Source organism: Delphinapterus leucas, unplaced genomic scaffold (assembly GCF_059928025.1).
Source record: "Delphinapterus leucas isolate spDelLeu-1000000601 "Yukka" unplaced genomic scaffold, BTC_Dleu_Yukka2 spDelLeu_asBTCV2_sq67, whole genome shotgun sequence".
In the NCBI taxonomy this organism is placed as follows: domain Eukaryota; kingdom Metazoa; phylum Chordata; class Mammalia; order Artiodactyla; family Monodontidae; genus Delphinapterus; species Delphinapterus leucas.
Genome location: NW_028322276.1, coordinates 305,315 through 317,373, shown reverse-complemented (window position 1 = coordinate 317,373; position 12,059 = coordinate 305,315). Strand labels below are relative to the sequence as shown.

The 12,059-nt window shown below is 40.6% G+C and overlaps 1 protein-coding gene across 1 annotated transcript; it reads left to right on the top strand.

Annotated features, from left to right (window-relative positions):
• Positions 1–1,292: 1,292 nt before the first annotated feature.
• On the top strand, positions 1,293–11,380 carry LOC149743824 (protein TASOR 2-like). Its single transcript, XM_089906104.1, has 4 exons — positions 1,293–2,067; positions 2,382–2,669; positions 5,607–5,849; positions 9,613–11,380. Exons 1-4 carry the CDS (start codon positions 1,308–1,310, stop codon positions 10,440–10,442), a joined length of 2,121 nt encoding a protein of 706 aa, XP_089762230.1. The 5' UTR covers positions 1,293–1,307; the 3' UTR covers positions 10,443–11,380.
• Positions 11,381–12,059: the final 679 nt, after the last annotated feature.

Sequence of the window (12,059 nt, the reverse complement as noted above, 5' to 3'; positions counted from 1 at the left end):
CTAGGATTTTATTACCTATTTCTCAGTGACCTGACCTTTTCTCTTTTTTCCTGTACTCTTTTCCTTTAGGTTATTGAGTTGCTGAAAAATTAGCATTTCAGTCAGAGAGTGAACCAGGGAGAGGAAGTAAAATACAGACTAGTCAGTCTAGTTACATAATATTAAAAAATTGCATTTGCTAGAGAAGGTGATGAAATATATACCAGTAGTTACCATGAGAGTTGGGGGTTACTTAGGGTTTACTTTCTTTTAGTTCAACTGGTTTGTGTTGTAACTCTAGTTTCTTCCAGTTTTATTGAGATATTATATAATTGACATACAGCACTATATAAGTTTAGGGTTTACCAGCATAAAGATTTGACTTACATACATTATGAAACAACTACCACAGTAATTCTAGTGAACATCCATCATATCATATAGATACAAAATTAAAGAAAATAGAAAAAACATTTTTTCCCTTGTGATGAGAACTATTAGTATTTCCCTTCTTTTTCCTTCTTTGGCTGCGTTGGGTCCTCGTTGCTGCAGGCTTTCTCTAGTTGCGGCTAGCGGGGGCTACTCTTCATTGCAGTGCATGTGCTTCTCATTGTGGTAGCTTCTGTTGTTGCAGAGCACTGGCTCTAGGCACGCGGGCTTCGGTAGTTGTGGCATGCAAGCTCAGTAGTTGTGGCTCGCAGTCTCTAGAGCGCAGGCTCAGTAGTTGTGGTGCACGGGCTTTGTTGCTCCATGGCATGTGGGATCTTCCCAGACCAGAGCTCGAACCCGTGTACCCTGCAAAGGCAGGTGGATTCTCAACCACTGCGCCACCAGGGAAGTCCCAGTATTTACTTTCTTAACTTTCATATGTAACGTCAGCAGTGTTAATTATTTTTTATTATGTTGTACATTACATCTTTAGTACTTATTTATCCTATAACTGAAAGTTTGCACCTGTGACTACCTTCTTAAGAGAATTTGAAGTAGGTCATATAAGGTACAGATTAGATACATTTTAAAAGCAGAAGATGAGAATAGAAAAGTAATTCTGCCAACTCTAAATGCCGGTGCATTGAGCCCACGCTGGGCTCCTGGTCAGATGAGATGGAGCTGCAGGCGGGCCTGCCTTCTTCATTCTCACCTGGTGATCCCATCTGAGTGACTCTTTTTTGGTTCTGTGTGTGCGTGTTTTCATATATATGGAGATAATATATGTTCATTAAGTGCATCCATAAGTCTTCTATTAATTGCTATTTAGATTACCATTTGAAACACTGTATCATATTTAACCATCCTGTAATTTTGTAATCTAAAGCGTTTTTTCCTGCATGTTTTTGAAAAAACAAGAACTTTGGGTTTTTAATACATGTGTATATATTTTAGGGCTGAAAGACTTGAAAGTTGAAGATGACATCTCATTGAAGGTGGTACCTATTTTACCTGCCCTTAATTGTGCCCTGCTGGAAGCAAAGAAATCATTTTCTGAAAAAGGAATCTGTCCAAACACATTAGTAAAGCATAATCTCCAAGAACTGTACAAGGTGGACAAAAGTCCTTCATTGACTGCTGCTTCTCAGGATGGAATTAAAGAGACTGCATTCTTTGGCAAAGTGTCCAGTGGTTTTGACTTGACTCCTCCAGCTGAAAAGTGCCCTTTACAGTCTTTAACTCAGTTGAGATCTTATTCTTCAAATCCTAATGGGTACATTTTGGAAGTATCTACTGCACTAGACTTATTGGCAGACTGTCCTCAGTCTCCATGTATTTCAGATGGAATTTGTGACGCTGGATTTTCTTTAGTTATGACTCCAAATGCTGAATTTCACGACTCAGCGACAGAAGTAAGAAAAGAAACAGAAACACAAAAGAATTCTGAAGAGATGTTTAAAGCAAGGCAGGGAGCTCTGGTCCCATTAAGTCCCGCATCAAATCTGAGAGTTCAGCGTAAGAGAAAAGCAGGCACGCTGCCCGTGGTACAGAGTAAAAGGGTGAAGTTGTGCCGTCCCTTTCCCAGAAGAACTCGTGGTGGAGCAAAGAAGCGTCCAGACTCTCGCACAACTCTCAAGTTCCGTCAGAAAAGAGAAAACGGTAAGCATGGTCTGTATGGATTTTCAGCTGAGCAATTAGTAATAACTGTTGTGTGTTAACCCTGTTCCTGTGTGACCATCCTGGACTGTAGCTTGACAGTGTCCGTTAGCTCTCTCCAGGTGATCTGTGTGCATGCTAAAGTTGGAGAAGCGCTAATCTAGATGACATGAAAATCAAGAAATAGGACAAAAGCCCACCCACCAAAAGCTTGTATTTCACTTGTAAAACTGCTCAAATCATCACTCAGTTATTTACTTACCTGTCCAAGAAATAAGGTATTTCAGATGGAATTTGTGATGCTGGATTTTCTTTAGTTATGACTCCAGGTGCTGAATTTCACGACTCAGCGGCAGAAGTAAGAAAAGAAACAGAAACACAAAAGAATTCTGAAGAGATGTTTAAAACAAGGCAGGGAACTCTGGTCCCATTAAGTCCCGCATCAAATCTGAGAGTTCAGCGTAAGAGAAAAGCAGGCACGCTGCCCGTGGTACAGAGTAAAAGGGTGAAGTTGTGCCGTCCCTTTCCCAGAAGAACTCGTGGTGGAGCAAAGAAGCGTCCAGACTCTCGCACAACTCTCAAGTTCCGTCAGAAAAGAGAAAACGGTAAGCATGGTCTGTATGGATTTTCAGATGAGCAATTAGTAATAACTGTTGTGTGTTAACCCTGTTCCTGTGTGACCATCCTGGACTGTAGCTTGACAGTGTCCGTTAGCTCTCTCCAGGTGATCTGTGTGCATGCTAAAGTTGGAGAAGCGCTAATCTAGATGACATGAAAATCAAGAAATAGGACAAAAGCCCACCCACCAAAAGCTTGTATTTCACTTGTAAAACTGCTCAAATCATCACTCAGTTATTTACTTACCTGTCTAAGAAATAAGGTCATTCAGTTTCTGAACTGTCCTCGGACAAATTCGAGTGGAAGAAGAGGATCTGCTAAAATCAGGCACACTAAGAACAGATGGCAAAAACTGATAAGTGATAGCCTGAACATGTTTAAAGAGGGGGGAAAGTGCCTGGACTCTCCCAGAACTAGAGCATCCTGGGGCAGAATTTCTAATCCTTTGTGTGTTTTAAAAGTGGTCGTCTGGATCCTACTACAGACCTACTGAAACAAGGTCCAGTGGCCTCGAGACATATATATTGAAACAGTTCCTCAAGTGGTTTTGTTGCCCCCTGAAAACTGAGGGAGAATCAGCGTCCAGAGCCATTTAATGTTAGTCAAATGCACTTCAGTGAACAGAGCACGACAAATAACACAATTTTGGCTTAGAGTCATCTCAGATTATGTGTGGTGTATTTTGTTTAAAACTAGGGAACTTATGCTCTATGACCCCTTAGCGAAGAGGTGAGCAGACTTGGGCCAAAGGGTCCCTCAGGCATTACCTGTTGTCTCTGTACTTCACTGTGCTGGCACAGGTGGGCGGCTGTGACTGAGGTCTGGCCCTTCACAGAAAAAATTTGCCAACCCTATCTATAGTATTTTGAATTTTAAAATTCTGATGCCTAAAGAAGAAACACTGGAGGTGTGTGGATCCCCAGGATCCTAGATAATTAAGATATTACCCTGTGGTTTAACAAGTAGTTATTTCTGGCCAATTATAGTTTGAGAAATTGTGTGTGTGTGTGTGTGTGTGTGTGTTTAGGAGGGTGGTAGAAAGAACGGCAGTATGAAGCAGCAACTCACACTCTACATTTCCTCACAAATTCCAGGCCAACCATATTGGGTTTCTCTCTATATGAACCATTTTAAAGGTATTAAATAAATTACCTATAATTCAACATATATGTTGTCACTGTTTCTCAAGTGTGCTAATTTCATCCACTATAAGAAATATGTTTTAGGGATGTCCCTGGCAGTACAGTGGTTACAACTCCACACTTCCAGTGCACAGGGCACGGGTTTGATCCCTGGTCAGGGAACTAAGACACAACATGCCACAGAGTGTGGCCAAAAAATGAACAACAACAACGATGTGATTAAACCAGCCAAGATGACTAAATATAATACCACAAAAGCTCAAAAAAAAATAGAAAAGAAATACATTGTATATTGTAGTCCAGTACACACAAATTCATACATTACTGAAACAGAAATTTCAGGAAGCATTTACCCTAACTATGTGTAATACAATCTGATATCTTCTGTTTCATTTAACAAAGAATTCTGGTTGCAGCCCATTAAGTTTATTTTATAATACACCCATGGGTTATTGCATGCAGCTTGAGAAACATGTCATTGAGTGATGCAAATAAGCAGGGCAGTCCGTGCAGGGTCACCTGTTTCGTGTTTCTCCTTTTCCTCGCAGGACCTAGGTTGTGAGAGATGTTCCCCTCCTGCCCGTGCAGATGTTACGCTTCCCCTAGTCTTGATCATCTCATCTTATTTTCTTTCTCTTCTTAATTTAGTCTTAACAGTTTTCCTGCTTGACTTATATTTTGCCTTTTTTTATGCTAAAAATTTTAGAAATTGTAACCAGTATAAAATCAGAAGTCTTACTCTAAAAACAAAACTGCTGCTTTATTGCCTTTGATAGTTTAGTAGGGAAGAAAATAATTAGACCCAGGGAAATGTACAACATTAAGAGAGTCTAAAAGCTTTTTTAAAAAACCGTTTATTTTTCTAACCTTCAAAAGAATAAAATGAAACTGGTCTCTTTTCTACATTTCACTAATAACCATCACATTCTGAAACTGTTTAATATGTTTTCTGTTCTCAATCAATTAGAAATAGTATTTTCCATATAACGTGATTTTAAAATATTTGCAAACATTCACATGTGTGATTATTTTATATAGTCAATGGGGAAAACGTTTTCACAGGGAACATTTATTAACATATTTTTTTAACTCTTAAAGGATTGAAACACTTTCTGCGTGTGATACAAGCAGGTTGTTAATAGTTTTTTCTCCTCATGTGCCCCCACCTTTAGTTCTTTCCTTCCTTCCCTGCGAGAAGTAAAGCTGAGCATTTTGTTAGAGAAATGAGCAATTATAATAGATTTATAGGAAGTTAAATCAGAAGAGGACTTTCTTCAATGTACCTTCCTCTGTCTTCTCTTAAGAGATGATTTTTCAGGCAGTGTTAAAGCTTTGATATTTAGGTGTAGTGAAGGAAAATATGTAAGATGGCTCTTTGTGAACCTACAGTCTCTTCTCTACAGTGTGATCATGGTTTTAACCATATGGCTTTATGGGAGCTGTGTCGCTTTTGTGTAAATTGAATTATCCGTCACCCTGTGCTGTGAACTAGCATGTTCAGCCTTACCTGCCACATCAGTCAGCAAAGATTATGGAATCTTTTTTAAAAATTAAGTCATGCCTTGTTTCTATAAAGTTATTACTCTGATATTTTTCTCCTAATCCTAATTAGGGATATAGACCAACACTTAGCAAGTTCAAAAATCTTTTAATGAAATACCCCAAATTTTATATTTTATTCCCCATTATTAAAGTTTCCCCCCAAAACAAATCAAAGGAAAGCTATGCTGATAAATATGTGCGCCCCCTACCCCTTAGAAAACGGTGTCTTTTCTGCATAAGGTGCTGAAGTGCTGACTGCACAGTTTGTACAGACAACCAAATTGGATTGGAAAAACCAAGAAGCTCCTATTTCTAAAGATGTTCCAGGGTCAACGAATGCTAAAAGGGCAAGGAAACGAGAGACATCTCCAGTCAAAACTGTTCCAAGGGCTGAGCCACCTGTGAAGAATTCTCCACAAAAACAGAGGGAAAATATAGTAAAAGGCAATCAGAATCCCAGAATCAGAAAGCAGCCACAACCTGGTAAGAAGTCCTCTTCCTGTAAATTTCAGCACCGTAATACAGACTAATCGAGATTATAAAGTAGTATATTGAAACAGTATAAGATCAGTTGAAATCTGTCACGTTCTTGTGGTCTTCTTTAGTTCAGACACTGACAGGACAAGTAACTTGGTTTCCCATTGTGAATAAATAAGAAAGTGCCAAGATTCATACCTTCACTAAATAGACCCTACTTTTCATTCTGCAGAAAGCCTGAACATGAACTGTTTAGCAGAGTTAAAGTATAAATGGCCTTTTTTAATGACTAAATTCACAAGCAGGTAGCATCTGGCAGTATTTTTCTGGACCATAATCAGTTATAGAAGATATTATAAGTTTGTCCAGAGGGAACTGTAAAGACATGGTTCAAAGCAGTCAGTAATCTCGAATCCTGTATTTCACTTGTATTTTTTCTTGTTTTTTTTCGGTACGTGGGCCTCTCACTGCTGTGGCCTCTCCCGTTGCGGAGCACAGGCTCCAGACGCGCAGGCTCAGCAGCCGTGGCTCACGGGCCCAGCCGCTCCGCGGCATGTGGGATCTTCCCGGACCGGGGCACGAACCCGTGTCCCCTGCATCGGCAGGCGGACTCTCAGCCACTGCGCCACCAGGGAAGCCCCTGCATTTGGTTTCAAAAGGCATTAAATTAATTTTAAAAGCAGCTTTACTTTTCTACTTCTACTTGTGCGGAAGTGAATAACCAAGTCTCCTTCTGTGAGCCAGCAGCTGACTGCTGGTTCCGTGTTCCACCTGCTGGAACCTCCTCGTTGCTGGCACGTTCCCTCATCACCGCGGACCTCACTTTTCTCCCAGCTCCATGTCCCTCTTCACACCCGTCTCTCTGAGTAGAGTGCAGCTCCACCAAGCTGCAAAATCTATACATTTTACAGTATCTTCGGTATTGAGTCCTACTGTGTTGTATGTGTGGTGGTGTTTTTTGTTTAGAAAAACCTTCATTTCCTCATATCTCTGTATTTCCATCAGTTTTCTGTCTAATCTCATGATTCTACTTTCTCTCATCTACCTTTAGGTTTTTTAAAAGCCTCAAATTTAGTGGAATTCAGGGAAAGAAACTCTTGTTTTGTTGGGGTGATGGTATTATGGATGAGCTTGGTTTTTTCTTTCCTCATTGTTTAAAAAAATTTTTTCGGCCACACCTTGCAGCATGTGGGATCTCGGTTCCCTGACCAGGGATCGAACCCACACTGCCTGCATTGGAAGCGCAGAGTCTTAACCACTGGACCACAGGGAAGTCCCTTTCCTCAGTTTCGCTAATGTTGTTTATGGCTGAAGATTTTTCTGAAAGCTCCTCAGTCATATCACCGTACAGCCTGTAGAGAGTCATACCCAACACAGCCTCTCTGCTTGTCTCCCCAGGCAGTTACGAGGTGGTCTTACCCACGGGTGCACATTTCTCTCCTGCCGTTTCCCAATGCGTGCCTTCCCTGCCAGGCACATGGTGCCACCCACACGAACCACGCCTGTTGTCACTCCTGTGCAGTCCCCTCTGCTCAGCTAAGTCCACCCGGAGTCATTTCCTGATGCTCTGATCTGCACTCATTTCTCCTTTTTTTTCCATTTCTTTTTTGGGTTTTTGAGAACGTTAAAGAGTTAATTCATACTATTTTCCAATCATCTGGTGTGTCTTGGTCCTGTCTTTCCAATTAGTTTGTAAACAGGATGAGTATAGATACATACATAATGCATTGTATTCCCAGCCTTGTCATTAGAATTCCTTGTGCTGAATTGGCTTCTATATACTTGTAGGCTAATCGATTAGTGGGAGGAGGTGTGCAACTGGGCATTGGCAGAAAAGTGAGCCCAGAAAATGAAAAGTTTCCAGAATGGGTATTCAGAAATAGGGCGATTTGTATTGCAAGTGTCTGTATATATTGTGCAGCCACATTCCAAGTTAAAATTTTAAGATTACCACCTTTTAAATAATGTGTTAATTTTTTCTTTTATTTCTTAATCACCCATGCTAATCCACTTCATTTCTTTTACTTGAAATATCAGAGTTTAAGAAGGCTCAATCATTTTGTTACTGAAACTAATGGTTTTCTGTCCTTTTTAAAGTTTTCAATATAGTTTTTATTTACTGAACTCTTTAATTTTTTATAATTTATTTGGCATCATTTTATCTATATTTCTTAAAAGAGATAGATGATCAGTATTGTATTTTTAATTAATTGAAAACCTCTAGCAAGTCAGTTATTAAATGATTTACCTGAAATGACACATATGAAAATGAACCCTTTTTCTTGACTCAATACAGTGTTCTCTAGATTCGACCTTCCTCATAGTGATACTCAGTGTAAGAACCATAGTATTTAAGGATAGAATGAACTTAGTGTCAGTAAACACATCAGATCCTAAAATGAATGTGTTTCCAGTACACCCGGAGGGTTCACGAGACAGCCCTCTTTGGGCCACTTTCTCGTACCTCACCCCGTTGGGCTTTGATATTTTAAATAAAAACTGGGCAGTGGTTGATTAATTTTACCCTCCTCACCATACACACACTCTTGTCATTCTGTTTGATGACCTCATAGGCCAGAGTTTTCTCTGTAAATGTACTGTCATTGGGCTTTGCAGACAGGTTAGTAATTTATTTCAGACCTGCTACTGCTAATTATAAAGAGGAGCACAGTTGGCTTTTCTGTCCATCCAGCCACCTGCTACAGGGACTCACTGCCCAGTATTGTTGAGAACTTTGTCCTTCATGATAATCACATTTTAAAAGGCTGAATCAAAGTCCTGAGAAGGCAAGTAAACCACCTGAGAATGTTAGTTTTCTGACCGAATGCCAGTGGGTAGATTTGAGTACCTGCTGTAAGGAGAATTATCAGTAGATGAGGAGATTTGCTTTTTTGCAGATAGAATAGAGAGGAAATGTTTTTAATGCAGAAACTGAAGTTTTAAAACTTGAAATTAATTGGCGATTCTGAATATTCTTACTTTTCTCATTTTTTATTTGTATCGTAACATATTATAATTAAACATCAGTACGGTTAAAAATCATCTCTATTTTGAACTTAGGTGGTTCCTCTAATGACTTGCCAAGGGAAATGATTTCTAAGAAAGTACATTAACCTTCTATAATATACACTTTAAACTTAGAAATTCTTAGATTCTCACTAGATTGTAAGCTCTCTGAGGGCAGGAGTCTTGTTTTCTTGTTTTTGTTTTTTTCTCTTTGTATATTTCTTTAGCTGAGCAGTATGCCTTGTGTGTAGGTCAGTACATGCAGGTTTTTTTTGTTTGTTTGTTTTTGTTTTTTTGCGGTACGCGGGCCTCTCACTGTTGTGGCCTCTTCCGTTGCGGAGCACAGGCTCCGGACGCGCAGGCTCAGTGGCCACAGCTCACGGGCCCAGCCGCTCCGTGGCATGTGGGATCTTCCTGGACCGGGGCACGAACCCGTATGCCCTGCATCGGCAGGCAGACTCTTAACCACTGCGCCACCAGGGAAGCCTGAGTACATGCAGTTTTGAAGGGTGATTTCTTTTTAAATTAATATGCACATTCCTTAAGACTTGTTCCTTGGTAAATACATTATAATACATCAGGAAGTTGGACAAGACCTCACTCTGGTAATAAAAATTTAACATACAATTTATGCAACATATCAAGAGGTTTTTCTTGAATATGTTGACTTAACTGTTGATTTTCACTGAACCATAGGAATATGACAAAGAATTAATTCTATGGAAATCAAGTGTTATGTGTCTTTTTTTCTTTTATGCTGAAGCCAAAGGAAAAACTTCTTCACAGCTTCAATCAGAAATTTCAGATGGTCAAGAAGATGTTATTAGCATAAGTACAGCTCAACCAGAAAATATCACAGTGGCTCCAGAAGACCCACCTGAAAACTCCATTGTCAACTGTGACTCCCAGGCCCTAAATATGTTGGCTGATCTTGCATTAAGCGCTGCTACCTCTACCACACCATCCTCTGAGCCCAGAAACTTGCCCTGCTCCTCTGAATTGCCACAGAACGATGTTTTGCTTTCTAAAGAACATTCTTTGCGTGGTACATCAGACCATGAATATCATAGAAGAGTTAAAAGTCAAAAAGGTGGACCGTCATCCAAGCCCTCCTCTGATAAGAGTAATCTGACATCAGACCCCACGGTCAGCCAGGAGGAAGAAAGCTTGGTTGCTGGCATTCAGGCCCCTGCAGAAGCCCAGTCAGCACTGCCCGAGGAAACCCTAGAAAGTTCCGACGCAAGCCAAAGCTCTGTCATTGCTGTGGAGCGTTCCTATGCCCTGCTCCTTGCAGAACATTCAAAGAAGCATCTACAGCAGAGAGGGGCCCCAGGCCCTGCGTTTGCCAAGAATGGCACTAAAGGCCCTGAAGCGGGAACCCCAGTGGGGAAAGTGATGCCATTTCGGCATCAGCAGGTCACCTCCCCACTGCAGCAGCTTTCCGAGGCCCCAGCGCTCAGGCGCAGGAGCGGGGTGCTGCCCTCCAGCCTGCAGGACTTCTGCCGCTCTCGTGCCGTATTCAGCTGTGACGGCTCCTTTAAGGTCACTTTCGTATGGGAAGCAGATTACGTGTTCAGCTTAGACGGCAAGTAAGTATACCAACAACCCCCTGGAGAAGACTGTAGTCAGAGCACTACACGGGTGAGTGGGAGTGACCCTGGATGAAAACGGATGAACTTTTCTGTTGAGATAAATGTAGCGAGAAGGGATACTTGTGCTAAACCCTGGGGAGGGAGAAGGAAGTGTGTAAAATCCAGTAACTTGGGAATAATACCAAGCAGATTCACTGTAATTATTTGTTATATCAACTTCATTTTTATTTTACTCATTGTTTCATGTTCATGTAATTTTTAAAATAAAAATGAACACAAAAACTAAGGTTAATAATTAAGGCACTTACTTATAAGATAATCAACTAAAACAGTCATTTTCAATGATTTTGGTTTCTTCTTTCTTTAAAATCTCAGGCCTTGGAATACTGATTTACCAGATACCATGGAAGAAGTGAAGCTTTTACTTCATATGTGGGTAGCTCTGTTTTATAGCAATCAAAACAAAGTCATACAATCATCCCGAAAAGTAGTAGAACACAGCAACCCAGCAAAATACGTGTGCATAAATAGCACGTTAGAATCGTTTGAATTCAGTGAAATTGAAGAGTCCTCCGGTGTGGAAAGGTGCTCCGTAGACCCTCTGTTGGAGACTAATGAGGCTCCCAGAGGTCCTACTGCCAAAGTGTCCTTCCCAATCACTGACCCCCTGCTTCCTTTCATGAAACCACCGCCTGTGAGAGGCTTGGAGCTTTGGGTGCAGAATGAACAGAAAGAAATGTTTGCAATAGCAGGTCATCCAGAGACCCCAGAAAGCCAGAATTTCATCTATTCCTGTAATAATGAGGTAGGTAAAGCTGAATACTGTAAATGCTGGTGTTATTTTTGAAGAAATATTTTTTGTACGTAAAATCACATTCATAACAAGGCATTGGTTTCTTTTAGGAAAGTGGATTCTCTAGCTATGTAAAGGATTAGAATGCCAGAAACTTAGTTTACAAAGTCTGCATTGTCTGCAGGTGGAGCTTATCTACCATCCTGATTGAAGAAACAAAAGGAGGAAAAAAATCGTAGGCCTCAGATGATCTGGGAGCCAACCATAATTATGTAGCTTTTTAGTTGTATGATTTGGGGCAAATTACTTGTTCTCTGAGCTTATTATCTTTTAAAAGAGGTGAATAATACTTATTCTGTTTACCTATAATAGTGTTTATGGATCAAATGCAGTAATAATAAATATAAAAAATCTTTGATAAACCTTAAAGGAAACTAAAATTGAATATATTAAAGAATATTTTTAAAAACAAATCCTGAGGGCTTCCCTGGTGGCGCAGTGGTTGAGAGTCCGCCTGCCGATGCAGGGGACACGGGTTCGTGCCCCGGTCTGGGAAGATCCCACATGCCGCGGAGCGGCTGGGCCCGTGAGCCGTGGCCGCTGAGGCTGCGCGTCCGGAGCCTGTGCTCCGCAACGGGAGAGGCCACAACAGTGACAGGCCCGCGTACCACCAAAACAGAAAACAAATCCTGAGACAGTAAATAAAATGCCAGACCTCTCATAGTCTGCAGATAACTGTTTGTAAATATGAAAAATACACTTTGTTTCATTTCACTGTTCTCAACTGATAGGACGGATAATCGAATTTTTTTTTTTTTTTTTTTT